We start from the raw sequence: 26,178 nt of genomic DNA on the forward strand, positions 1-26,178 counted from the left end.
TGAAGGAATTTGTAAATGGAAAGAAATTTTTGTAAATATATCAAAACGGATCAACGTTGAATTGTTTTTCCCGCCCATTTAAAAATTCAATAAAAAATGGGCAACTCTGGAGCAAAAGAAACAACAGCCTCTCCCTCTCGATCATCACCATCATCAAGGTCATCCCTCTCATCAACAACAACAACAACAAACAGCAGAAATTCCTTGTCCAACACTAAAGCTCCAACTCCTTCAAAAGAAATTTTAAGTGTGCAAAAGAGGACCTCTACTACTACTCATCAATCAAACACCACGACGAGCCCTCTTAGATCAACCAAGAGAAAATATGAAGAAGTTCAGGTGATAACAGCCATTACTGCTAGCCAGGACACAGAACGTGACGATGACGAAGAAGGATCGACAAATACGCAAGATATTGAACAAGAAACCAAAAAAGTGAAAAGAGAATCAACAACAAATAATTCCGATCATGCATTAAATATTGCAACACCTCCAACCACTGTAATCACTTTCAGTGGATTTAAGAATACAAACGACAAATTCAGCAAAAATGTAAAGAAAATGTTAACAGAGGAAGCTATCAAGTACAACGTAGTTGTGAAAGAAGAATCAATCGATGATAGAGGTAAGTTTTATTTCGAGATAATCCATCTGATTACTGAGCTGGAAATGATAGACACGCTATCTAATGACATTACTCATATAATTGGTAAGTTAGTAAGCCCAAGAGTGAAGAAATTTGTAATGTTTAGCTAAATGTAACAGCTCCACCATATGCTAGGACCATGAAAGTTTTACAAGCGATTGCCACAGGACGCTGGATCATGTCAACTAAATGGATTACAGAAGGAAAATGCTCTTTAGAGAATCTTCATTTATATGGAGTTCGAAGATTAGATAGGCCAATATGTGGAAAGAAAGTTTTTTTGCATGAAACCTTTTTAAAACAATATCCATCAAAGACTTTAACTTACAAACACTGTCAAATGCTTGTCGAATTTGGAAGTGGATCGTTTACAGACAACATTGAGGAGGCTGATTTTTGTATCGTTGGTGTGTCTGATGATTCGAGTGATGTCGACAAACTTTCAGAAGAAAAGGACCGTATTGTCCAACAGTATCCTTACATGATGGTTCTAGAATGGGTAGAACTTGTCGATCTGATTTATCCTTTTTATCTTGAACAAGCTCTAAGAAAAATGGAGAGGTAGAAGAGTCAAACTGCGAATTCAATTCAGCTCATGAGCTCACATGAAATGATCAGGAACGAGAGACCAGCCGACAAAACTCCATTTGAGCGAAAATAAAAAATTACCGAGACTCTCGTCTAGTCCTCCTACACCATCATCAAGCTTTCACCTTCGAGGTGCATGAAACGAACACAAGAAAACACAATGAGTGGAACACCTTCAAAGACTGTAAAATTTTCAGAAGATACAAAGGAGTCTCCAGAGATTGCTCCTTCTGTTGCTTTCCCGCACATGATTGTTCACGCGTATGTTTTAAGCCCAATTTTGTTGTGTATATAATAATATTCATACTTTTTCTCGGACATTACGAAATGATTGAATCCTTTGAATAGTTGGCATGATCTTGAAGTAGGATCATCAGAACTTTTCAATGCCCTTATTGGTAAGTTTTGGTGTGATGGTTTTATTTGTTGATTATTCCGTTATTGGCAGAAATTCCAAAGGGAAGCAAAATCAAGTATCAATACGATACCAAGTACGGTTTATTGAAGGTGAGCCACATTCTCTCAAGCTCGTAAGTAGTGTTAACAATAGTCATTGAGAATTGACCTTTGTTTTAATTCAACTGGACCCACTCCGCACGGTGGTATTTATCCAAAATTATTTCTCACATTGCTAAATCATCATCATCAATGATGTTATATTATTGTCATAATATTATGATAATAATATATCATTTACAATGCTTTGAATTCAAATTTTCACTCGCTTCATAATCATCATGTTTTTTGAATAATCCGTCATCATCGCCATTTTATTGTTGCTCTCAGATTGACCTATCCTGCTAACTATGGATTCATTCCACAAACATTTGGAGAGGACAAGGACCCAATTGACGTTTTAGTATTGATGCAAAGCGCTTGTCATCCAATGAGCATTGTTCGTTGTCATCCTATTGGAGTCATGCCATTAATTGACAATGGCATTATGGAGTACAAGATTATTGGTAAGTCCACAACAATGCCTAAAATTGATATGTCTGATTTTTCTGCTTTTAATTTCAATAGCTGTTCATGCTGACGATCCTGAGTATCGTGGTATTAATGAATTGGACCAACTTAGACCACACATCTTGAACGAAATTAAAATCTTCTATGAGGACTACAAGAAATTGGACAAGAACAGTCAAACTGTAATCGTAAAAGACTTTTTACCTAGATCTGAAGCTATGAAAATTATTGAGCAAGGCATTGAAGGATACAAGCAATATATTAGAGAGCAAAAGAAGTCCTTGACTTGTACAAGATATGGTTCATATCAAAACTTGTTTAAGAAAGGATTGAGCCTTAGTGAAATGGATGATGATGATGAATAAAACATTTCCGATGGTGACAGGAGTTTTGTTTTGAAAACAATTTTTCACTTGAGATGTTTGCTTGTTTTTCACACAGTCAAAACTTTTCGATTTCATTCATAATCATCGGGAACAAAAAAATGAAAGTACTTTTCATGACGTGAGTATTCACACCAAGTACTCCGATTTATGAGAATCACAACAATCCATAATTTGCATCAACAACAGCGTCAACGTTGCTTGTCAGGTTTTGACTTGCTGTTTTACGTTAGGATTTGCGATTGGTACTTTAACCATTTTTTTTAATAATTATTACGGTTCCGTTAACAATGAATATTGCTCCGAGCGAACAATATCGACACTGCTATTAGCGTGGTCTTGTTTTGATTTTTTGTCCGTTCTTTTTAGCATTTGTGTGGTTGCAAGCGCTTTTTTCGAAAATTGTTTACAAATTTCCAAAACAAGAAAACGAAGACTTGATGACGACATTAATCAATATACGTCAATGACGTTTTTAGGACTCAAAATTATTTGTTTTTTTGGGTCACTAGGTGTACTATGTTATTTGACATATTTACTGTTTGCAGAGGATTGTGAAGGTGTCAATAATTCTCTGTTTGTATCTGTGGTCATCATAGTAGTTTGTGAATGGTTTGCCATAACAGCTGTATCATGTTGTTTTTTGTGCTCCCTTACTGGCTTACTTGGCTATTTAATATTTATTGGTCTTACTGCCACAAATTTACAAAGCTCACGATATTTCTCTGATTCACGAAATGACAGTCAACAAAAATCAACAGTTGGAGAAACACTTTTAGATGACCACAGAAGACACGAAGAAGAAAAGAGTTTACTTAAGAAAGAAAAAGCTGAGAAGGAAAAATTCAAGAAAATTTATTCACCCTATCACAAACACTTTATTAGTGGAACTGACATTCCAGATCCTCTCAAAGATTAATAATTTCCATGGCACAAGTGGTTTGTGCATGCAAGGGAGTTAGTTGATTTAGTTGGTGCGAGAATGCTCGTCATTTCGAGCGAATGGTACACTATCCTTAATTTATTGATCAAATTAAGATTCAATCGTACACTTGTGTGTGGTGGTGACCTTAAGATCATCATGGTGTGAAGAGTGTTGTATATTCATGGATTCTGAACGAAACTTGGTCCATATAAACAATTTGGGGGCATGAACTACCTTCTTGTTGTTGTAAAGTAAATGCCTTCTTAATTGAGAGTTATGACCGTTGTTTTTCAATTCCTTTTCATACCTTTGTGTTCTTATCCAATTTCTAATTCGTGATGAATCATTTCCAAAACAAAAAAACATCCAAAACCCGAGTTCGGATCTTGCGCACGTGAGAACAATTTCATCTCTGGATCAGTCCATCAAGAAGAAGAAGAACAACAACAACCACTCATACAAGCAACAACAGCACTGACGACCAAATGAATCCTAACAAACCCATCAACAACCACACAACGTTGATGGCACCCACCACCACCACACAACCCACACCTCCATGGAATGCCATCATTAATTATAATTTCAACAATCATCATGCTCAAAACAAGAGCAATGCCAGTAATACAGCTGCATTCGATAGCAATGTCGATCAATTATTTTCAAAGGTGGATCATTACTTTCAAAGTCGAGCAGCGCTGAATAACAACAACGACCATCCCAACAACAAGGTTTTGGATCATTTTCTTCAGCAACAAGTCGGCGTTGCTTCTTCTTCGGGACCCTTTGTAGCGCAACATAATCCTCATGCCATTCCACAAAACTCCTCACCGCTTCCTCCTCTTCCCACTCGTACTTCCTCTCTCATTTCGTTTCATCCTTCCTCCTCGACTACAACACTTCAACAACAAGGCTCAACACATTCTCATGATTCAATACCACAACAACAACACCCGTATGAGAGACATGCAACCACTCATGAGATGCATCGTCATTCCGTTGTTGGAACCTACAGTCCTCCTTCCTATCAACAACAGACCCATTCAGAATTATCACCAACGTTCCTTTCAAACAGTAACCACAGAAATAGCATGTCACCACAAACTCCTCCAAGCATCATCTCACAACAACCACCACACAATCCTACTCAAGTGGAACAAAAGAGGAGATCAAAGAGTGTGAGTTTTAATGTTGAAGAAGAAGAGACAAAGCTCAAACCTCTTCCGAGACCACCTTCCATCAATATGAGCAACACCAACAACACTCATCAACCCACAGCAAATATGCCCATCACCAACCACACGACTACGAGCTCGATATATTCTAAAAGTGAAGAGTCTTTCAATCACAGAGCAACAATTTCTTTTGATATTTATGTAAGGCCAGAGGAGGATGAAATAGATTATCCAACCTCTTCCTTAACAACTCCTCTAACTTCCAGTGAAGTTTCCTTTGATACAAATTGGAAACATGATGGTCATAATTTAGAAGCCATGATGTGTAGACAATCATTTATTGCTCCATCCTTTGCTTCAAAATTTGAACGTGATTTTGGAGACAATCAAGCCATAGAGTATCCACATGTACCTCCATCACAATTTGACAACGATAATAGATCCGATATATTCAGTATTGGATCCTCGTACAATCCAAATGCTATTCCAAATGCCTCAAATGCAATGCCAAATGGTTTTTCAAATATTCAAGACGAGGACGATGATTTTGATGATAATCAAAATTACTTTGACTTCATTCAACTTGGATTATTAGATCCAAAAGAGTTTGATACACTGACTCAAACATTGTGTAAAATTTTTGAAATAATCTATATCAAATTTGGAATGCTTCCAAATGATTATAGCTTAACTTTGCTTGACAAACAATGTCCATCTCAACTCTCGTCTTTAGTCTCAATAGCAAGTAAGAGTGTAATAAGAGAAATTACATTGGCAATCATTGAAAGAGCAAACTCAGACAAGAAAAAAGACTTGAAGATATTTGATGGAAACAGCACTTCACAAGGCGTTCAATTTATTGCTAAGAGTATCAGAGACATTGCACGAGAAAGTTTAATCAATTTGAGGCAAGAACTTGAAACGAGCTCTCAGTTCGCTGTGTCAAAAACAGAGGTTGACAATAATGAACAAATTGATGAGTTAGAGATGATACCTAAATCCATGGTCAAAGAAAAGAAAGCTGTTGATCGATATTTACAACAAGTTAACAATGTGAATACAAAGCTCAACGAAAAAGGAGACACTTTGGTACATGCGGTCTGTTGGTATGGCTATAGAGATGTTTTAGAATATCTTCACAAAGAGAAAGGAGCTAATTTGTATTTGAAAAACAATGATGGAAAGTATCCATTAGATTATTGTATTACTCAACATAATTTATCATGCTCTCTTTATATTATTGGGTCTTGCCATTCCTTGCAACTGTTATCCAATGAAAAACTAAGAGAAGTTGTGAAAAGAGATGTTCTTAGTGCTAAAAAGAAACAAGTTACCAAATCCTTGTACCAATGTTTAAAGAAATCCAAGATTAAGCCAAATGTAAAGGATGAGTTTGGAATGACTCCACTACATTATGCCTGCATCTTTCGTTTTGAGGGAACTGCAAAGATACTCTTAGATCATCCTAACTTGAGAATTAATGAGGCTGACAAAATGAAACGAACGGCACTACATTTATGTGCCATTACTAACAATTTAGAAATGATTGAAAGGCTCTGTAAGAGAGCTGATATTTATCGAAATGCACAGGATGAACATGGAGAAACATTTTTGCATTGTTACATGCGATACGTCTACTCTGAAGACAATGGACCAAAGTATGACAATCCGATTTTGCTTCTTCATAAAATACAAACAGAGAACAAATGGTTTAGAAGTCCCATTGTAGACTGTGGATTATTGTTAGCTCATGCTGGCTCATTAGAGAAAATGAACCAATACAATGATTTTGTGATTTCTTGTTGGAATCAAATTGTGAAGTTTGGTTTGAATGAAAGTTTTATCATTGTCGATCATGGTCTATTAGAAGGAATTGTTGATTCAGAGGTTGTTAAATTTTGTATTATATCAACGTTCAAACAATTCATAATTCCTCCAAAAAGAAACCACAAGAGACCTTATCGAATGTACATGGGTATTGGAATGGACACAGGCCTAAGGAAAAAGTCAGTCAATTTTATTCCTGGTTCCACGAGTAAGGACGCCAATTATTATTTAAAAATTAGAAGCTATGGATCTCCAAATTTAAACGAAGTTCAGTTTAAAGACATTACAGAATCAGGTGGAAGAATATTCTATATTAATGGTGTCTCTGTAAGAGAATGTGTTCAAAAGATGAATGCCTATCTCATTGAAGCAGTTTACAAAGGTGACATTAATCGAGCTAAAAAAGATGGAAGGTATGACTGTGGAGCACAGTTGGAGCTAAAACGTAAACCTGTAGTTCAAGTCAAGTATGGAAAATCTATCAAACATCTAAAGACAGCCACCATTTATCATCAAGTGATTGATGTTGCTACCTTAAAAACATATACATTCTCTGCCATCGATTTAAAGGATTTACAATTTCTATTTACTGATTTGCAGAACTTCCCAGAAGACTCTCGAGCCACATGGATTCAAAATTCACACAAACAAACTCCACTAGCATTGGCCATCTCTCTCATTCGACATTTAGTGAAAAACAACAAGGTAGAACAAAATTCCATCCTCACCTTGCCCATCACCGCTTTCAAAATGTAAATTCTCTAGATTCAAAGTTCTTCTCCTGAGTCAATTCATTAAATTTCTTTCATTTGTTTGCTTAGTCTTGTGAACATTTGCGTTACCTATGTTCGTCAGGACGGGTCATTGGGCGTGTTGTCGTCCTTTACTTGAGAACTTGATGACACCTGCTTTTTGAAAAAAAAATTATTCATTCCTTTGGTGTCATGTCATCCATTCCTTCCAGTTGCAACGACTCCTCTCCGACTCTTCAAAATGGCAGCAAAACAAGAGATTTTGCCATTGTTTTTGATATTGATGGTGTTCTTATTCATGACGGAACAGTCATTGAAGGCGCACCAGAAATTTTGAAATCTCTCTACTCTCATCATATTCCTTACGTTTTACTCACCAATGGAGGTGGAGAGAGTGAGGAAAGTAGAGCTCAAAGACTTTCTAAATTATTTGGAGTTGAAATTGATGCATCCAGAATTATTCTTTCACACACTCCTTTAAATAGAAAATCCGGAAAAGGAATGTTCAATACAGAATATCACCAAAAGATTTTACATATTGGCAGAAATGATGAAGAAATTGATCGAATTTTAGACAATTATGGATACACAAATAGAATATCTTTAACACAATTTGCTGACCAATATCCTTTTTTATTGCCATATTCTCGGAAAGATCATGAAAATTATTATAAATTTTCACATGAAGAACAATTAGAAATGTCAACAAAGGATGAACCTATTGATACCATCATTTTAGTGGATACTCCAGTTGACTGGTTAGAATCTTTACAAGTTTGTTGTGATTTAATTCTTTCGGATGGAAGAGTTGGTCATTTGTTGGATTATTCAAAAGAAGGAACTGAACAAAAAGTGAAAGTGAAAGTTTGTAATCCAGATTTAGTGTATCAAGGTGTCGCTTGTCGACCAAGGTTTACAATGGGAGCATTTATTGAGTCTTTAGATGCTTTGTTTTATAATATGAATGGCAAGCAACAACATTTGAAATGTGAATATTTTGGAAAACCATGTAAGGTTACCTATGACTATGCAAAAAATGTTCTCATTGAACAATTTAAATCTTATCATTCAGGTCATGAGGATAGAAATTCTGTAGATGATCTCACAATATATGCTATTGGTGACAATCCATTAAGTGACATCAAAGGTATGTTTTAAATTTACAAATTTGTACCTAAATAATAATTCTACAATTATTATTTACAACTTCCTTAATAATTCCACATTTCTAAAAAGGTGCAAACTCTGCTGGTCCAAATTTTGTGTCCATGTTATTAAGGACTGGAGTTTGGCAGTCCAAAAAGGAAAACGATGATCACAATCCAGCCAAGCATGTATTTCCATCTGTGAGAGAAGCATTCAAATTTATTTGCGAAAAACATCAAGTGCCGTTGTTATAAATGTACATCCAGCACTTGTGATGCATCGTCCTGGCCCAATCGAACTCGAACAGTCTTGGTCTTTAGCATGGTTCCCACCTTGTGAGAAAACACAAGTTCATATTCCATATTTGGAGGTAAGAATAAATAATAACTTCCAAAATGATTGGTGTGTCTGCTCTCTCCTGCTTTCCAATCAATGCCAACAATTTGAATATTCACATGGCTGAGTGGTTTTCCAGTGTCACGATCATAAACATGTCCTCTTAATGGAATGGCCTTATTTAAAAAGTGTTCCATGAGAGGCATTAATTCGATGGACTCTTTCACACTTTCAGAAAAAGGAGGTTGGAAAGAGTCCATAATTTCAATCAAAAACGAATAGGAAGTATATTGCTTGATGTGATATTCTTGATGTTCTCCATCAGCATGAGGAACACGAGTCTTGTAATTGTTCGCTTTGGAAGCCAATTCCTCTCCTAATTTGACAATGTAATCTTGTTGAGCATTCCATGTACAAGTATAACCTGTGAGAACTTGTCTTCCTAAACTATGAAAATCTAACACTTTGGAGAATCCACCCACTCGTTTAGCAAAGTCTCGAATACTACTCGTCTCAATTTCAGAGAATGCAAATTCTCCTTTATACACATCTGAATTCAATGAATCATTTCCAGCACATTTTTCAAATCCAATATCATAGTTTCGATTAAGATCCACACCAAATGATTTTGTACCATTATGATATCCAACAAATCTTCTATTCTTTCTCCACCAATTATTTGTTGAAAATACATAATGATATCCATCCACATTTACCACTGGAATGATATAAATTTGATAATCTTGCAAAATATTTCCAAATTTGTTCGAGTCAGAAAGTAACTTTTCAATAATGACAATACTTGTAATGACAGTGTTAATCTCTCTTGCATGATGAGCGCTCACAATGAGAATATTAGGAACATCACGTTCTTGCTCAACATGATTGGATATTTTCACACCATAAATGTGTCGTTTCTCAAAAGTTGGTTCTTTTGTGATTTTCATCATTTTGGCTCTTCCAGGAAATCTCTGTTCTAAACCTTTCAAATAATTATTAATATTATCAAGGTTTGGATAATCTTTTGGTACTCTGTTAAATCCACTATAGAGTTTCAATAATTCTTTTTTCAAAGAAGGATCAAATTGTGCCAAAATAATTTCTCTTGTCATTTCAATATCATTTTCATCTTCGAGAGTCTCATGATTCTCTGTCATGATATGAGTTTCTTTTTTTTGAGAAGAAGAAGAATATAAAATTTTCAAATCTTGATTCCAGCAGTGATCGGTTGATGATGACAAGAGAGTTTTCAATTGTTGTAATTCTTCATCTCCTAAAAACATGAAAATACTTTCTTGGTCATCACTATTTGGAATGACTGTAAAACCTTTTGATTGAAAATGTTGTGAGAATGATGATGATGGTGTGTCACTATTAAATTTTCTTGTTGACATCTTGACAATGTGTTGATACACATCGGAAGATCCAACACTATTCGGAATGTGGAGCAATCCTGAAACCAACAAGACATTACCAATCACCAACAAAAAGACAATGACAAAAGCTGTCACACGCTGCTGCAGTGAAATGGACATTGCGGAGAGGTGATGGTTTCATTAATTTTTTTCTTAATTGTGGTGTGGGATTATGATGATTGTAATCAAATGGCCAAAGAAAGGTTCGTGTAACATTTTTCTCTGTTGACAACGCCATCTTTCCCGCTCGAGGTTACCGTTAAGAATTTTTTTAAAAAATAACTACAAACCGATTCCAATAAATCGAACACCTCGAGTCAAAAACGTTTTTCTGCGGTTGCCTCGAGACGAAAAATTTTCTCTCGTTCAATCTTTCCGTGTGTCTCTCTCAGCAACAATAAATCTTCAAGAGGTTCAAACAAAAAAAAAGTATCTAATCATCAGCAGTGCTGGCTAGTTGATGGGGTTGTTGTTCCGTACATTTCATTGAATTGTAAATACGAAGAGCAACAACGACGCGTAGTGAAGGGCTTTTGTATCCAATCACTACTCGGCTGAAAACACAAGAAGACCCAAAGAGATTTTCATCCGATCCTCCTTCTTCCGTAAACGCTTCTTGTATTTAAAACGAATATATTATCATCCTATCTCATTCCCACTACATTGAACCACGAGAAACATCACGATGTCCAGTAAATATCATACTGTGTCTACGATTGCGCAGCACCAAACTGCACGAGTTATGCCAACAACCACTACTACTACACCCATTGAACCACAGCAACAACAGTCTTCCATTTCTAAAGTGTTCAACTCTCCAATAATGATGACCACTGGTACTCCAAAGGCAGCCAACCACAATGCTCGAGGTCAAACCACCACCACGAACAGCAATTCTTCTTCATCCGCTCAACAGTATGCATATTCAGATTTCAAACAAGTACTCACTCCAATCAAAACTCAAACTAGACTTCAACAGCATCACAGCAACAAGATCAATCAACTAAGAAATACAAGTACACCGATCCATGTCGACCAAACGTTAAGCATTTCTTCGCCAAGAAAAACTTTAGAAAAACAACATGCAGTGAAGCCTCATACCCCACAACAACAACAACCCACAAAATCACACACAAGTGTCAATGGATTAGATGTATTTCTCAACAACCTCAATAACAACAAGGAGAACATCTTTCCATGCAGTCACCACCTGTCTTCCACTTTTCCATCAAAAACAAGCACTTTACCTCATATTTCGTCAGCACCAACTCTAGATTCTAAGCAACCATCAACTTTTCAATCCGAAGAAGGTAAAAGCATTGAATCCTTAATTTTACGCCTCCTCTCTCTTGAAAATCCCGTGGTAAATAAGAAAATGACCAATGTTTTCAGTGCAAGCGATGACAACTTTATCAAGCTCTTAAAAGTTATAACAGATCCTCTTTCTATTGGAATTACAAAGAAAGACTCGTTGGTTATGGGAGAGAAGCTTCTTCAAATCATATTTGCATCTTCAGGACCTTTCGAAGAGCTGATTTGCATGAACCTCACGATCTCATTGAAAGAGCTTTGCAAGTCGTTTGGATCTGGCCATTATTTTCACGATGAATTGGTTGTAAAGCTCATCAAACAACTTTACATCATGTACAGAACTCGAGTTTTCACAAACATTCAGTCCAACAACCTCTTCCCGTTTATTTCTTCCAACACTGGTTTGGTATTATATTTGCTCACTGAGGCTGTTTCAGTTTCTACAAAACTTGAAGACGATAGGCTTAAATTTGTTGAGTATTTTTGCTCACAAAGCTCATACTGGAAGCTTACTGAAGCTACCTTTTTTGTAGAGTTATGGCAATTATCTGTTAAGCTGCTACAGGATCACAATTTTGGATTGATGTTTCAAAAACTTCAAGAGTCGCTGTTCTCAAAAGTGATCGATCAATGGCTAGATGCTGTAAAAAAACGAGAATCGTATGAACAGGCTGTAGAATATCTTCAATTACTCAACAATCTAGTAAGGGAAACAAGCAATTCACCGTTGGAGATTGTGACAAATTTTCATTTCAAGCTTTTGAAAACTCTTCTTGAAAAACGATTCACTTTATTGACTTTCCTTCTTGTTGATGACTACAACATGAGAACCTATCAATATGGAGTTCAATTTTCGGCCTATTCTGTTAAAAGCAGATTTACTGCCCTGAGATTAGAGCTTGTTTATTTGATTACTTTTGTCGTTCACTTTTCATATTTGGATTGCATTGAGAAATCTGTATTCCAATTGTATCCATTTGAGACCAACCAAATGATTACTATTTTAACTGAATACTTTTTTACATATAACCATTGCAATGTTTTTCATAATATTTACTGCATTTTATTCATGGAAGTAATTTTTAGAAATGAAGGATGTGTTATAAGACATTTTTTGGAATGCTTCTTCCAAAAGTCCTTACAATTATATGAAATCAAACATAAGGTTGATCAGTGGGGTCACACACTCCAATTACTCAACATGATTCGATTAAGTTCGAAATGTTCAGGTAGAGACACAGAAATTAACAAATTCTTGTTTCAACAGCACTTGAGTGAATGGACCAAATTCGAAGAAATCATTGTTCAACAAACATTATTGATGGAAGGCCTCAAGTCATGCTCAGAGATTGACATTGGAAGCGCTTTTGCTGAACGTTTTGGTTTTTTGGAATGTGACCGATTGCTTTGAGAATAAAAATTCGTGATTTCACAAGAGCAGTGACATTCTAATTAACAAGTCAAGGACATTTGAAACAGCTTCTTTTATTAGCAACCAATATCATCAACAAGTACATTTGAGACATCTGTCAACACAAAGATCAAAAACAGAATCATTTCTATTTTACATGAAATTCCCCGAGATTCAAGAAAAAACATCGAATATTGTACAATTCTCTCCTTTTGATCTATTACAGAAAATGTTGAAGACAAGCTCTACTTCATCTCTCGCTCGTGGCTCACACCTGAGGATCCATAACTCCTCCATCATGATGAAGCAATTCTTCACAACAGCATCATCATCGTCCTCCAATCCTCAACATTCCATTCGTTTTGCTTCATCCTCCTCCTCTGCAACAAGAGAGATGATCTCTTCCAGAACTCTACCTCCGAAATTCGATATTGAAGAAACGTTAAAAGCACAAACACAAATTTATGAACGATTGAAACAAGATCAACAACAAGCCTTGACCTATGCTCAGAAAATTCTAAAGGCTCACTTGTTTGATTATCAAAAGCATGTTGCTCATCAATTGTTTGATTGTAGTAACAACAACAGTACTAGTAGTGATGGTACTAGCAAGGAACAGTATCTATCATTTCGTCCTGATCGAGTGGCTCTTCAAGATGCAAGTGCTCAAACAGCCATTTTGCAATTTTTGACCACCGGATTAGGAACAACACAAACCCCAACCACCGTTCATTGTGATCACTTAATTGTTGGTGAGAGTTCATTACAAAGTAGTAGTACAATATCTCAGAAAAAGGAAACACTTGCAAAAAAAGATATTGAAAAAGCCTATGAAGAGAGTGGTGAGGTTTTCAATTTTCTTGAATCAGCCTCTCAAGCTTTGGGTTTGGGTTTCTGGAAACCTGGATCTGGAATTATTCATCAAATTGTTTTAGAAAATTATGCATTTCCTGGAGGAATGATGGTTGGATGTGACAGCCATACTCCAAATGCAGGTGGATTGGGAATGATTGCGATTGGTGTTGGTGGTGCTGATGCAGTTGATGTCATGAGTGCAATTCCTTGGGAGTTAAAACGTCCAAAGATTTTAGGAGTCAAGTTGACTGGTAAATTAAGTGAATGGACAAGTGCTAAAGATGTGATTTTAAAATTAACTGGAATGTTGACAGTCAAGGGTGGTACTGGATACATTATTGAATATTTTGGAGAAGGTGTCGATTCTTTATCTTGTACTGGTATGGCAACCATTTGTAATATGGGTGCTGAGGTTGGTGCCACAACTTCCATATTTCCCTACACGAAAGCCATGTCGAGGTATTTGAGAGCAACGAACCGTGCATCCATTGCTGACATGGCAGACAAATTTGCAAACTATTTGAAAGCAGATGAAGATGCCAATTATGATCAAGTCATTGAAATCAATTTGAGTGAATTGGAACCAATGATTAATGGTCCATCCACTCCTGATCGTTCCTTCCCTATCTCTCAATTTGCAGATCAAGTCAAAACACAGGAATGGGTTCCTGAACTTGGTGCAGCATTGATTGGATCCTGTACCAATAGTTCATATCAAGATTTAACATGTGCTGCATCCATTGCAAAACAAGCCATTGCTCATGGTTTGAAGAGCAAATCTCAGCTCTTTATTAGTCCAGGTTCAGAACAAATATTTGCGACCATGAAGAGAGATGGTTTGTTGGATGTCTTTGAACAAGCTGGTGCTAAAATTTTAGCAAATGCATGTGGACCTTGTATTGGTCAATGGAACAGAACTGATCACAAAGGAAAGAAGAATTCCATCGTTTCATCTTTTAATAGAAATTTCACAGGTAGAAATGATGGAAATTTATTGACCAGTCACTTTTTAACCTCTCCCATGTTGGTCATGTCGATGGCCTTTGCTGGTAGAATTGATTTTAATCCACTCACAGATTCTTTGATTGGTTCGGATGGGAGAGAATTTAAATTTGTTCCTCCTCAAAGTGAAGAGTTACCATCCAGAGGATTTGAACCATCGATCGACACACAACACTCCTGTACAGGAGGATATTTGGAACCTCTTCCTTTCAATGAACGAACAACAGTCAAGATCAATATTGATCCAAAGAGTGATCGTCTGCAATTCTTAAAACCTTTTCATGAATGGGACAAGAAAGATTTTATTGATCTACCCGTTCTGATTAAGGTTGTTGGAAAGTGTACGACTGATCATATTTCACCTGCAGGTAAATGGTTGAACTATAAGGGTCATTTGGAAAATATTAGTAATTGCACCCTTATTGGAGCTATGGTAAGTGAATGGAAATCATCACCCTGTCGGTATGAATCATCACTCAACCCTGAAATGGTCACTATTAATTTGCAAATCATCATTTTCAAAATCATCACTATTACTTTACAAATCATCATTTTCAGAATGCCATGAACCATAAGATCAATTGTGTCAAGAATATCTTCACAGGAAAAGAAGATACTGTTCCTGAAGTTGCAAAACAATATCAAAGAGAACACAAAACATCTTGGATCGTGATTGGAGAAGAAAATTATGGTGAGGGCAGTGCAAGAGAACATGCAGCCCTTCAACCTAGATTCCTTGGATGTAAGGCAATCATTACAAAAAGTTTTGCTCGAATTCACGAAACAAATTTAAAGAAACAAGGTATTTTGCCTTTAACCTTTGTCAACCCATCTGATTATGATCTTATTAATCCTGAGACTGATATCATTTCCATTACAGGAGTCACAACGTTAGCACCAAATTCAAAATTAATGTTAACTGTTAAAGGAAAACCACACATTCAAATTCCTCTTCAACACACAATGAATGAAACCCAAATTGAATGGTTTAAGGCAGGTAGTGCCATCAATTGGATACGTAGAAAGAATGAACATTTATTGAACGAGTAACTACAATGCTCTTGTTGTATTTAATATTAAAATATATAATTAGTAAATGATTATTTCAGCAATTTATCCGATCGAATTTTCATTTTATGAGTTTTGTCTTGAATTTGATGCATTTCTTGTTTTATGAAATGCAACTTGTTAATATAAGAAGGCATATGTGAAAGCTTGTGAATATTTCCAACCGTTATTAATAATAATCATTTTCAAAATAAATTCAACAAAATAAATTCAAAAATAAATTCATCAACCTACCACTTCTTGAATTTCTTTCATTTGTGGAATAGAAGCCATGGCAGTATTTCCTTCTTTCAATAAATCACCAATCACTTGTTGTGATCGTCTAGTAGTAGATTAATATTTTCAATTATTGTTTACATCATTTTGATCATAAAAATCATTTTCCACAACAAACACATACATTAATTCTTGTAGATGAGAACAAACGGAATCAAATTCTGGTCTAAATATGGATTCAAATCCAAATGCCAAATCAGAAATGGAAGATTTTAATGCATTGACATTATTTTGTGATTGTTCGGAAGGTAATGTTGTGTTCGGAGATGAAAATGTTGTTATTGACGATGACGATGTGGAATTTTCATTCATTTTTTTTTGATTTTTCAACAATCATGAAAGAACGATTGATGGAATGGAAACAAATTTCTTCATGAAGAGTACTACTATTGTTTTGTTGAAAAAACCTCTGATCGTTTCAAATTTAAACGTTTTCTTGCATTTCCATGATTCACATCATTCGGTGATGCCAGCTGTCATCCACAAAAGAACCACAAAAAAATGCCCACATTCGACCACTCTCGTTATTCTCCGACCAAGCATCTCATGCTTCCTCTCGGATCCAAACCCATCAATGGTCGTTTAATTCTCTTCATTCTAGGTGCTTCAATTTTTTTGAATTTAGTCTTGTTAATGATGTGGACCTCTCATTCAAAGTCTTCTTCATCATCAACAACAACAAATTCTGACACTCCATCATCTTCCATGTTCAAATCCTCTGAAAAAGAAGACACAACCTTGTCAGAAAAACAACAACAAGTGACTACTAAACCAACAACAACAATACCACAACTATTAGGTAGTAGTAGTAGTGCCATATTACTTGAAAAGGTCATTGAAAAAGAATGTCCATATGCAAGTGATTTGATTGAATTTGAAAAGAATCAATTCAAATCAAAGGATAAGAGTGAAATGTGGAAAATTTTAAAATTAATGACTTCACAAGAAGAAATGAATCATCACTTGAGAAATGGAGCAAATAGAGATTCAATTAATTTTGGAGTTCCTCACATTGTTACGGCCACTTCAAGTGATTATTTTGATCGATTGGAAAATTTTGTTGGTTCTGTTCACAGACTCTATGGTGGCCACAAGGTAACTTCAATTAACTCTCAAGTCACATCACCTCCAGATCATCCCAATGATGAAACAATTACTAGAATTGGTAAAACATTTACATCTCATATGAAATCAAATTATTGGCTTGTGTGGAATAGTGTCACAACCTCAGAAAATAGACCAATTCTTGTCTATGATTTGGGTCTCACTAAAGAACAACGTGAAAAAGTTAAAACATGGAAAAATGTAGAATTGGTGACCATTAATTTTGATTTATTGCCAAATCATTTCAGAAATTTGATTAGTTTTGCTTGGAAACCTCTTGCTATGTATCTCGCTCTTCAAAGATTTCCATCCATCATTTTCCTTGACAGTGGAGTTGAATTATGGAATCGATTGGATCGTGTGGAAGACATTCTCTTCACAAAAGGACATTTTCATGTCGCACAAGAAGGATTGCATACTTCTTGGAAATGCTGTGGAACTGTTGGTGAATTAACACACGATAAAAGTTTTGAGTATTTGGGATTGAAACGTGAGGATTATCATTCCAAAGAAATGTGCAGTGGTGGAATTCAAGGTTATATCAGAGGTTCATATTCCTATCGCAATGTATTAATTCCTACTTTGGAATGTGCATGGGATGAAAATTGTATTACACCACCTGGTTCAAGTCTGAAAAATCATCGACAAGATCAATCCATCTTTTCACTTCATATTCACAAAGCAGGAATTACATGTGAAAAAGATGTGCGATTATGGGGTAATCCTGGTAATCGTGAAGGTGTTCCAGATAATGAAATTGTGATTTATTTGAGAAAAGGAGATAAGACAAAACCTTATATTTCTCTTGTTGAAAAGAAGAAGATATTTGCTACTGTTATTCCATTCATCGAAAGACAATTAGTATCAGTGTTACAAAATATTGATCTTTGGAATACTCCATATTATGTACCATGTAATGAGGATGGAATACTCCAAGCAGAGGAAGAATTTGATTCAGATTTAATTTTCTACTCGAACAAGAAACGAAATGAGAAATTGGAAGAACAAATTCTCGAGAAAATTAATGCTGGATCCACGACCTCACACACATCAGGAAAACATCCCATTCTTAAATGTTTTAGAAATATTGTTTTCAAGTATGCAGATTTGAGTGCTGAGAGAGACAAGTATCCACATGGACCTACCAATCAATTCTATGATTTGATACATGATCCAACCTTTCACTCAACTTATGATCACTTTTTCTATATGGAGCCTGATTGTAGAGCCGTTAGACCTAATTGGCTGGATGCAGTGAAATCCATCACTAAAGAATATTCAATTTCAAAACCAGATTTTTGGTACATTGGATCAAATTATAGAGGTGATTACGATTTAGGAACTCAGCTTCAAACTAGATATCACATCAATGGAAATGCTATTTATTCTACTGATGTTGCATTTAGATCCTTCCTTAAGCATGTGGACAGTGTGTTTCATTTTTCATACGACACGGATCCATTCGTCTTTTTATTTGATCCAAAACACTATGATTTCACAAAGCACATTTGGAATCGAATTATTTTCCATGATTTTGTTCAAAATTGGTGGCATGCAAATTGGAATGAAAAGTCGTTGAGAGACTTGTATCCTAGAACTTACTTTGTTCATGGTGGTAAAAAGGAATAATTAATTGTTGCCATTAAATAGATTATTGAATTATATTTAAATTAATCAATTAAATAAATATAAATCACATTTACACCAAGCTAAAAAGGAATAATAATATTTAATTTAACAATATATATTATTGAAATACCATTATTAGCAAATCGTGTTTGTGAGGAATAATTTATTATTTAAGGAGTGATTTTGTTGAGAAAATTGGTCGTTTTCTGTTAATTGGAAGGGTTCTCTTCTTGTCTACATGTGCATCTTGCATCAGCTTAAATAAACCAGTACCGATTGGAATTGGAACACCCATGATAATACATTCACTAACACCATTGACATCATCAACTCTTGTATGTGAGGCAGCTTCAAAGAGATGGTCTGTGGTTTGTTCGAAAGATGCCATTTTTAACACACTGTCTCTAATCTTAATAATACCATGTCTTTGAATACCGAAAATATCTCCTTTAAATGTCATGATATCAGCCAATAATTTGATATGTCTGGTGTCGATATTCATACCGTAACTACCTGTTGTGTACTTGATTTCATCCATAATAACTTGACGAGCAGATTCAATGCCTAGTGTTGTGGAGATTTCAATAATGTTATTTGTCTTTGTGGTTTTGGCATGCACACCTGGAACTCCCATCACCGCAAGTAAATCCATTCCTTCGACTAAAAGATAAATATTTCCTTTTTCTTCGTTAATGACAGCTCTATTTGTTGTTGGAATACCTGCAACAATTACTTCTGGTAAATATCTCTTCAATCTTTGAATATTGAAATACATGCTGTCCCTATCTACAGATGGTGGATACACTCGTATATTACCATTTTGAATTCTAACCAAATTAGGATCATCTGATAATTTAGTTTTGCTGTCTTTGGACTTATCTTTTGACTTTTCGAATTTCATAAGAGGAGAATGCAAAATGCTATGTCTAACAGTTTCTGGAGTGATATCAAGTTGAAGTGCAGAAATTTGTTTCATATCTAATTCAATTTCAATATAGCAAATTCCTAAATTGTAAACCTCTCGAATGTAGTTGACAACTTGACCTAATGTTGTTTTTTCAATTCTTCCCTTTACCATACGTGCAGCAATTTCCTTTTGTTTCTTTGAGGCTGTTGCTGGAGTGTCTAAATATGCTGTAATAATTGGAGTACTAATATTCTTAGTAGCATCAATAATTTCCTTAATACGAGGAACACCCAAAGTAACGTTCATACTGGCAACTCCAGCAAAGTGGAAAGTTTTCAAAGTCATTTGAGTGGTTGGCTCACCAATGGATTGGCCAGCAATACCACCAACAGGTTCTCCAGGATCTACACATGCCTTCTCATATTTGCGTTTACAAGCATTTAAGAATGCCATTAATTGTCTTTCAGTAATTTTCTCAATATAATGTACAACCACATCCCAAGCAGCTTTGTCAAATTCAGATGTTCTCTTCGATCGAGCTGTTTCCACTCCTTTTAGCATATTTTCTAGCTTGGAGGTGTAGTTCTTCATGAAGGTTCTGAGTTCATCCATAAATTTATCAGAAAATAGTTTTTGAGAAGCAGGCTGTGCGAGAAATTGTTCCACTTTTTCAGTAATTTCGCTTGGAGAGAGAGCTTTTTCATCTTTGGTTGGTAAATTGGTATTCTTTTCATGCATCATGATGAATGAGAAATTGAGAGGTCTTCCACTCTCTTCACTTTCCATTCTATGAGGATCCATTCCATCATCACCATACTTGAATTGAATGATTGAATTGTCTGCAGATCGAACAGATCCATCATATGCAACAAATAAATCTTCAAGAGCTTTCATTAATCTTCTTTGCATGTAACCAGTTTCAGCAGTTTTAACCGCTGTATCGACAATTCCTTCTCTACCTCCCATCGTGTGAAAGAAAAATTCGGTTGGAGTCAAACCAGTGAAGAAACTGTTCGAAACGAAACCTTTTGCTGCTGGGTCTCTCGCAAACATTGGAAAATGAGGTAAAGTTCTGTTCATGAAACCATTGGCAATACGTGTACCACCAACTGTTTGTTGCCCTACACAAGCAATCATTTGTGAAATGTTGATCACAGAACCCTTAGAACCACAAACAGACATGGTCAGAGGAGCATTGGACCAGTGCAATTCTTCAACACACATACTACCTGCTCTGCCTCTAATTTCTGATAATTCCTTATTGAGTTTAGCTTCAAGAGTTTGTTCCATGTTGCAACCAGGTTGAGGTTCAAGTTTGCCATCTTTGAAAAGTTTAATGTACTGATCACACACCTTGTAGCCCTCCGATAAAATCATCTTTTTCTTTTCTGTGAGAGATGGTGAAGGCATGACATCATCAATACCAATGGAAAATCCATGATTCATTAACCATCGAGAAGCTACTCGAGCAACTCTTGCCATACATGCAGCAGCATAGGCAGGACCAACAGTTCGGATCAATACATAAAATAAAGAACTCTTACTACCGTCTCCCAAAATCTTCTTGTCTAAATTGCCACAGATTAAGTAGCTGTTTCTAAAGCACACATATCCATCATTTGGACACATAGTTTCATCTTTCCAATAGTTTTTAGCCTTAGTTTCAAAATTTACAAACACTTTTGTGTTATTATTGGGCTTGATCAATAAAGAAAAGAGTTGTTTTCCAGTCCATAATTCAACAGGTTTCAAAATAGTAGGTGGAGGTAAATCAATCTTCTTATCTTCAATGCCCATATAGGAACAAAGCATGCAAAATTCTGCACGATCAAAGAAGGTATTCTTTCTTGTCATTTTCCAAGAGGCAGTTAAAAAGTCTTGATTGCAAGAAATAACAGGATCTCCGTTCTTTGGTGTGATGAGATTTTTGAGAATGTCCATAAGCATTCCTGCCTCGGCTTTTGCTTCTTCTGTTTGAGGAATGTGTACGTTCATTTCATCTCCGTCAAAATCTGCATTATATGGTGCACAGTCACAAACGTTGAATCGGAAAGTTCTGTATGGTAATACCTTTACACGGTGACACATGATACTGAGTCTGTGCAACGAAGGCTGTCTGTTGAATAAGGCATAATCTCCATTCATGACATGGCGTTCAACAATATCACCAAATTTCAAGTTCTTTGCAATATCCATTTTATCCTTTACGAAACTCAAATTCTTTCTTACTCCATCGCTTTTAACCACAAAGTTGGCTCCTGGGTGAACCTCAGGTCCGTTCAGAATTAATGACTGAAGTAATTTCTTGTTATTCTTGTTGACGACCTCAGGATACGTCAACACCTTAGCAACCAACTCTGGAATTGCAACTTGATTAATTTCCAAATTTGGATCAGGAGAAATGACAGTACGTCCTGTGAAATTCGCTCTCTTACCACTCAAGTTGCCTCTAAATCTACCATGTTTACCCTTTAATCTTTGACAAAGGGTTTTTCCAATCTTCTTCTTTGTCACGTAAGAAGGAATGTTTCTTGTATCGCTATTAATGTATAGCGCCGTTTCTAATTGTAGTGCATCCCACTTTTCCATAAAGTTTTCTACAAAGTGGCCCTTTTCAATACTTTCTCTTAGAATTATGTTTGTTTCAATAATCTTTTTCATTTGAACAGTGAGATCGTCCTCATTTGTACCACCGTCAGTGTTGACAGAGGGTCTAATCACAAGTGGTGGTACCAAAATATGGGTAAGAATAAAATTTTCTGGTCTCACAACACGTGGGTTCATGTTAAAAGCTTCCACATCTGTATCTGGAATGTTTCGAAACAATTTAAGACATCGTATTGGATTGATGTCATCTTGAGCCTCTCCTATATAAGTTGAAATTTCAGGATTTAACTGAGTGGCGAGTTCAAACTCTGAATGAAACTCTCTAGCTTGTTGGTCCACTTCGTCTTTTCCTTTTCTGGTTGAAGGAACCTTATACTTTTCATGAACAATTTTGATAGCGTTCAATTTTGTTACTTTTCCATTCAATGCACCACAATGAGGGCATGTTGAACACTTTTTGCATAATTCTCCAACTTTTTTGTATATTGCTTTTTTCTGTTGGTTATCTAGATTTGGTTTTTTGAATTTGTTTCTGAAAGTTTGAATTTCTGAATCTGTCAATAAAACACGAGAGCAGTCTTTGCAAATTCGTTGTAAAATCTCTACCACGTTAGATATGAAGCCTATATGAAAAACCGGTAATTCTAGTTTTACATATCCGTAATGTCCGATACAATCTGCAACTCCTAGACCACAAGTTTCACAGATATCTTTTTTAGTTCCGGTACCCAATCGAGGATCAAGAGGGCCATGAGGAAAGCCTCGTCTATCTGGTGTATAATAATAATGGTTAAAAACTTGTATTGTGGACATTCGTCTAATATCTTCCGGCGTAAAAACACTGAAACGAATTTGAGAAATTCGCTTTGGAAGATGAACGTGTTGTACCACACGCTCATGCACTTTGTCTTCCAGCGTAACGTTTTGGCTTGGTTGAATGCTCATTTTTTTTGATTTTTTTTTATGATTATCAATGCAATTTGATGATTGAATTATAAGAATTATTTTTATTATTTCTCTCGGAAGGGAGGCGGGTTTGTTCAAAACTCAAATGAAGAATAAAAAGGAGCAAGGAATGCCATAATAGACGTATCGTATCAACAGTACCTCATTGACAATAAAAGACAACACCAAAAGGCTTTTGAAATCAAAAAAATTATTGTGTGCTCTTTCTCTCCAAGCACCTCTTCTCTCAACGTTCAATTTTAAATTCAATTCAATTTCCTTTATACGGATCATTCATGATGGATCCACCAAATCCCCCAGATCACATTCGGAATATCAATGCCAAAGTATTTATTCACGAAAATGGTTTAGATCATACAGCCACTCAAGTTCGTCGAATGATCATTCCTTTCGGTCAATGCAATCTTGAAAAGTTTATTTCTCAAGTCAATGAAGCATTGGAAGTATCTCCATTGAGTCCGAATGCAATCACACTTGACAAGTATTCTCTGAGATATCAAGATGATGAGAAGGATTGGATCGATTTTTCAAGTGAAGTGGAATGGACCTCTGCTTTGCATTTATGCTCCACCTCACAAATCACATTATTTAAAATTCAAATTGTTCCCAAAGAATTGTATTTAAAAAAGAACAAAATGTTAACAAGCCATAGATTTACGCCATACACAACAGTATCAAGAAATTACAGACCAAATGATAGAGACTATATGAGCTCAGCTCAACATGTAGTAGATGTGTTAGTACCACCTGAAATGCAACGAAATCTTTTACAATTTATCGGTAAAATGGCATCTACTGCTCAAGAAAATTCAACTTCTATTGATGCTGAAAATGGTAAGTTTCATACTCTGACAGACTCAGAAGTAAAATCTTTTTTGACATTAAAAAGGTCCACATTATGGAACGGTTTGTGACGGATGCCAAATCAAAGATTGGATGGGAAAGAGATATAAATGTAGAGACTGTGAGAACTATGATTTGTGTGAAGATTGTTACAACAATCCTTCAATTAGAGAGCAACACTTTAGTGGAAATCATATGTTCATGTTGCACGTTTTACCAAAAATTCCTGAACAAACAGATGATGCCACAAATATGCAATCATTAACACAATCCTTTGACAAAACATTAACAACCTCTTCAAGCAGTAATACCTTGACAAATCAAACTCCCTTTGAAAAGGAACTTTTAATGTTGCATGATATGGGATTTGTAAACAAAACTAAAAATTTGACTCTACTAGAAAAATATAGAGGTGATATTCAGAAAGTGGTCGTCGATTTGCTTAATGAATCCAAAATATCATCAAACGAAGATAATAATTTTTATTATATTTAATAGAACTGAATGAGTTTCATGCAATTTCATTGATTTTCCACATTATGTTCTTTGTATGCCGCCATGAGATGGTCTGCATGTTGTTTTTTTACACATTATACAAAACTGGATCAAAAGGTTGTTGTGATGGAAATTATTGGGATGGCCATGCATCATAAATAGAGATCAATGAAGAAACGACACCGAATACACCTAGAGCTGCCTTATTTTGGAAGGTTGTCTTTTTTGCTAGAATGGCTGCTGTTCCAAAATCACAAAACAATGCAATTAATGTTCTAAACATCTTTTGTTGGTTGGCATCTCTGACAATATCAAACTCTTTCTTTTCTTTTGTCAAATATTCAGACCATCTCAACACATGGGCAAGAATAGCAAAGACCACACCGTAAAACCAAAAGTTTGAGCCAATGCGTGAATAGTCTGCATTCTTGTTATTATTAAATGTAGAAGCAAAGAATGATTGGCTTTTTTGTGCTAACTCTAACGGCATATCGGAGAGGATCTTCTCACGACTTAACCAAGTCAAGTGATCCACTAAAAAGTAATGTGCCATACATAATTTGGAGACGAGATCTAAAATTGCAGTCACGGTTTGTTTCTTTCCTGAGATTAATGCTTCAATAAATTGAATCAATGCAACATAGCCTTGGAATGGCTTCCAAAAACGCATCACTCTTCTGGCAGTTGCTAATCCAGCACTTGTTCTCTGAACACGGACAATCAAATCTTTATGATCAACAGTAGGAGAAGCAGATCTTTCTAAAATTTCTTCAATGATTTTGCATCCATATTGAATCACTTTGGTAGCCTTGTCTCGTCCAAGTCCGGTGTTCGTGAGTGTTTGGAATTGGTTGATGAAATTAATCACAGCCTTGTAGGGTGAAGCCTTTAAGTCTTGACTCATTTTTTTTTCTCCTGCTTGTTGATATTCTCCTTCTTCGCAGCCATTTTGGTTGCACCCGAAAAGGAGAAAACATGGCAACTGTTAGCAATGTTTTTTACTGGATGGGAGATATCCACTTGCATATAGGAAGATATCTACTCGCATTTCGTTGGGCGTCGATCTTTTTTTCTCCATCTATCTGTCATAGGCAAATTCACTTGCATGAGCTGCAAGTAAAGAGTCTACATCAAAACCACGATCGTGGACAGACATGACAAGGTGTGTACTCATCGTGATGAGGAGGATGATCATGACAACAAGGCTGACAGCAACAACAATAATGTTGACAGCACCAACGTTGTTGGTTGACATTTTTTGTGAGGATGCTTTTGAGAGTGGGATTATGATAATGATCATTACAAAGATGAAGTGACTAGCTCTGTTGAATTTGTGTGAAGTTCTGATGATGACCACCGATCAAATTGGTGATGCTTTCAAAGTGCGTGATGCTGGTGGTAGAATCATTGCCGAGTTAGAACTTGTACAACTGATTAAACATCCAGAGGTGCTTGGTGCAAAACCTATCAAGTTCGTAGTAGTAGTACTAGTAGTAGTGATGGTGATGGTGAGGATGATGACAGTACTATTAGTAGTACTACTAG

The 26,178-nt window shown here is 35.8% G+C and overlaps 13 protein-coding genes across 13 annotated transcripts; 9 read left to right on the forward strand and 4 right to left on the reverse strand.

The window, feature by feature from the left end:
* Window positions 1–96: 96 nt before the first annotated feature.
* On the forward strand, window positions 97–1,211 carry FDP41_007859 (uncharacterized protein; the record flags this gene model as incomplete). Its single annotated transcript, XM_044711649.1, has 3 exons — window positions 97–625; window positions 677–709; window positions 766–1,211. 3 exons carry the CDS (start codon window positions 97–99, stop codon window positions 1,209–1,211), a joined length of 1,008 nt encoding a protein of 335 aa, XP_044568657.1.
* Window positions 1,212–1,394: 183 nt separating this feature from the next.
* On the forward strand, window positions 1,395–2,565 carry FDP41_007860 (uncharacterized protein; the record flags this gene model as incomplete). The annotated part of the gene is made up of 5 exons (XM_044711651.1): window positions 1,395–1,495; window positions 1,583–1,632; window positions 1,683–1,764; window positions 2,021–2,196; window positions 2,258–2,565. 5 exons carry the CDS (start codon window positions 1,395–1,397, stop codon window positions 2,563–2,565), a joined length of 717 nt encoding a protein of 238 aa, XP_044568658.1.
* Window positions 2,566–3,049: 484 nt separating this feature from the next.
* Window positions 3,050–3,502, forward strand: FDP41_007861 (uncharacterized protein; the record flags this gene model as incomplete). Its single annotated transcript, XM_044711652.1, has 1 exon — window positions 3,050–3,502. The coding sequence occupies one exon, from the start codon at window positions 3,050–3,052 to the stop codon at window positions 3,500–3,502; it is 453 nt and encodes a 150-aa protein (XP_044568659.1).
* Window positions 3,503–4,032: 530 nt separating this feature from the next.
* Window positions 4,033–7,266, forward strand: FDP41_007862 (uncharacterized protein; the record flags this gene model as incomplete). Its single annotated transcript, XM_044711653.1, has 1 exon — window positions 4,033–7,266. The coding sequence occupies one exon, from the start codon at window positions 4,033–4,035 to the stop codon at window positions 7,264–7,266; it is 3,234 nt and encodes a 1,077-aa protein (XP_044568660.1).
* Window positions 7,267–7,454: 188 nt separating this feature from the next.
* On the forward strand, window positions 7,455–8,420 carry FDP41_007863 (uncharacterized protein; the record flags this gene model as incomplete). Its single annotated transcript, XM_044711654.1, has 1 exon — window positions 7,455–8,420. The coding sequence occupies one exon, from the start codon at window positions 7,455–7,457 to the stop codon at window positions 8,418–8,420; it is 966 nt and encodes a 321-aa protein (XP_044568661.1).
* A 236-nt stretch (window positions 8,421–8,656) lies between these two features.
* Window positions 8,657–10,279, reverse strand: FDP41_007864 (uncharacterized protein; the record flags this gene model as incomplete). The annotated part of the gene is made up of 1 exon (XM_044711655.1): window positions 8,657–10,279. One exon carries the CDS (start codon window positions 10,277–10,279, stop codon window positions 8,657–8,659), a length of 1,623 nt encoding a protein of 540 aa, XP_044568662.1.
* Window positions 10,280–10,844: 565 nt separating this feature from the next.
* On the forward strand, window positions 10,845–12,881 carry FDP41_007865 (uncharacterized protein; the record flags this gene model as incomplete). Its single annotated transcript, XM_044711656.1, has 1 exon — window positions 10,845–12,881. One exon carries the CDS (start codon window positions 10,845–10,847, stop codon window positions 12,879–12,881), a length of 2,037 nt encoding a protein of 678 aa, XP_044568663.1.
* A 229-nt stretch (window positions 12,882–13,110) lies between these two features.
* On the forward strand, window positions 13,111–15,788 carry FDP41_007866 (uncharacterized protein; the record flags this gene model as incomplete). The annotated part of the gene is made up of 2 exons (XM_044711657.1): window positions 13,111–15,171; window positions 15,297–15,788. The coding sequence occupies 2 exons, from the start codon at window positions 13,111–13,113 to the stop codon at window positions 15,786–15,788; spliced, it is 2,553 nt and encodes an 850-aa protein (XP_044568664.1).
* A 50-nt stretch (window positions 15,789–15,838) lies between these two features.
* FDP41_007867 (uncharacterized protein) lies at window positions 15,839–16,394 on the reverse strand (the record flags this gene model as incomplete). Its single annotated transcript, XM_044711658.1, has 3 exons — window positions 15,839–15,952; window positions 16,041–16,128; window positions 16,207–16,394. The coding sequence occupies 3 exons, from the start codon at window positions 16,392–16,394 to the stop codon at window positions 15,839–15,841; spliced, it is 390 nt and encodes a 129-aa protein (XP_044568665.1).
* A 189-nt stretch (window positions 16,395–16,583) lies between these two features.
* On the forward strand, window positions 16,584–18,815 carry FDP41_007868 (uncharacterized protein; the record flags this gene model as incomplete). Its single annotated transcript, XM_044711659.1, has 1 exon — window positions 16,584–18,815. The coding sequence occupies one exon, from the start codon at window positions 16,584–16,586 to the stop codon at window positions 18,813–18,815; it is 2,232 nt and encodes a 743-aa protein (XP_044568666.1).
* A 166-nt stretch (window positions 18,816–18,981) lies between these two features.
* On the reverse strand, window positions 18,982–23,274 carry FDP41_007869 (uncharacterized protein; the record flags this gene model as incomplete). Its single annotated transcript, XM_044711660.1, has 1 exon — window positions 18,982–23,274. One exon carries the CDS (start codon window positions 23,272–23,274, stop codon window positions 18,982–18,984), a length of 4,293 nt encoding a protein of 1,430 aa, XP_044568667.1.
* A 299-nt stretch (window positions 23,275–23,573) lies between these two features.
* FDP41_007870 (uncharacterized protein) lies at window positions 23,574–24,633 on the forward strand (the record flags this gene model as incomplete). The annotated part of the gene is made up of 2 exons (XM_044711662.1): window positions 23,574–24,129; window positions 24,185–24,633. The coding sequence occupies 2 exons, from the start codon at window positions 23,574–23,576 to the stop codon at window positions 24,631–24,633; spliced, it is 1,005 nt and encodes a 334-aa protein (XP_044568668.1).
* A 133-nt stretch (window positions 24,634–24,766) lies between these two features.
* Window positions 24,767–25,537, reverse strand: FDP41_007871 (Peroxin 11a (Pex11a), putative; the record flags this gene model as incomplete). The annotated part of the gene is made up of 1 exon (XM_044711663.1): window positions 24,767–25,537. The coding sequence occupies one exon, from the start codon at window positions 25,535–25,537 to the stop codon at window positions 24,767–24,769; it is 771 nt and encodes a 256-aa protein (XP_044568669.1).
* Between the last annotated feature and the right edge of the window lie 641 nt (window positions 25,538–26,178).

Source organism: Naegleria fowleri (genome assembly GCF_008403515.1).
Source record: "Naegleria fowleri strain ATCC 30894 chromosome Unknown tig4, whole genome shotgun sequence".
NCBI classification, from domain to species: Eukaryota; Heterolobosea; class Eutetramitea; order Acrasida; family Naegleriidae; genus Naegleria; species Naegleria fowleri.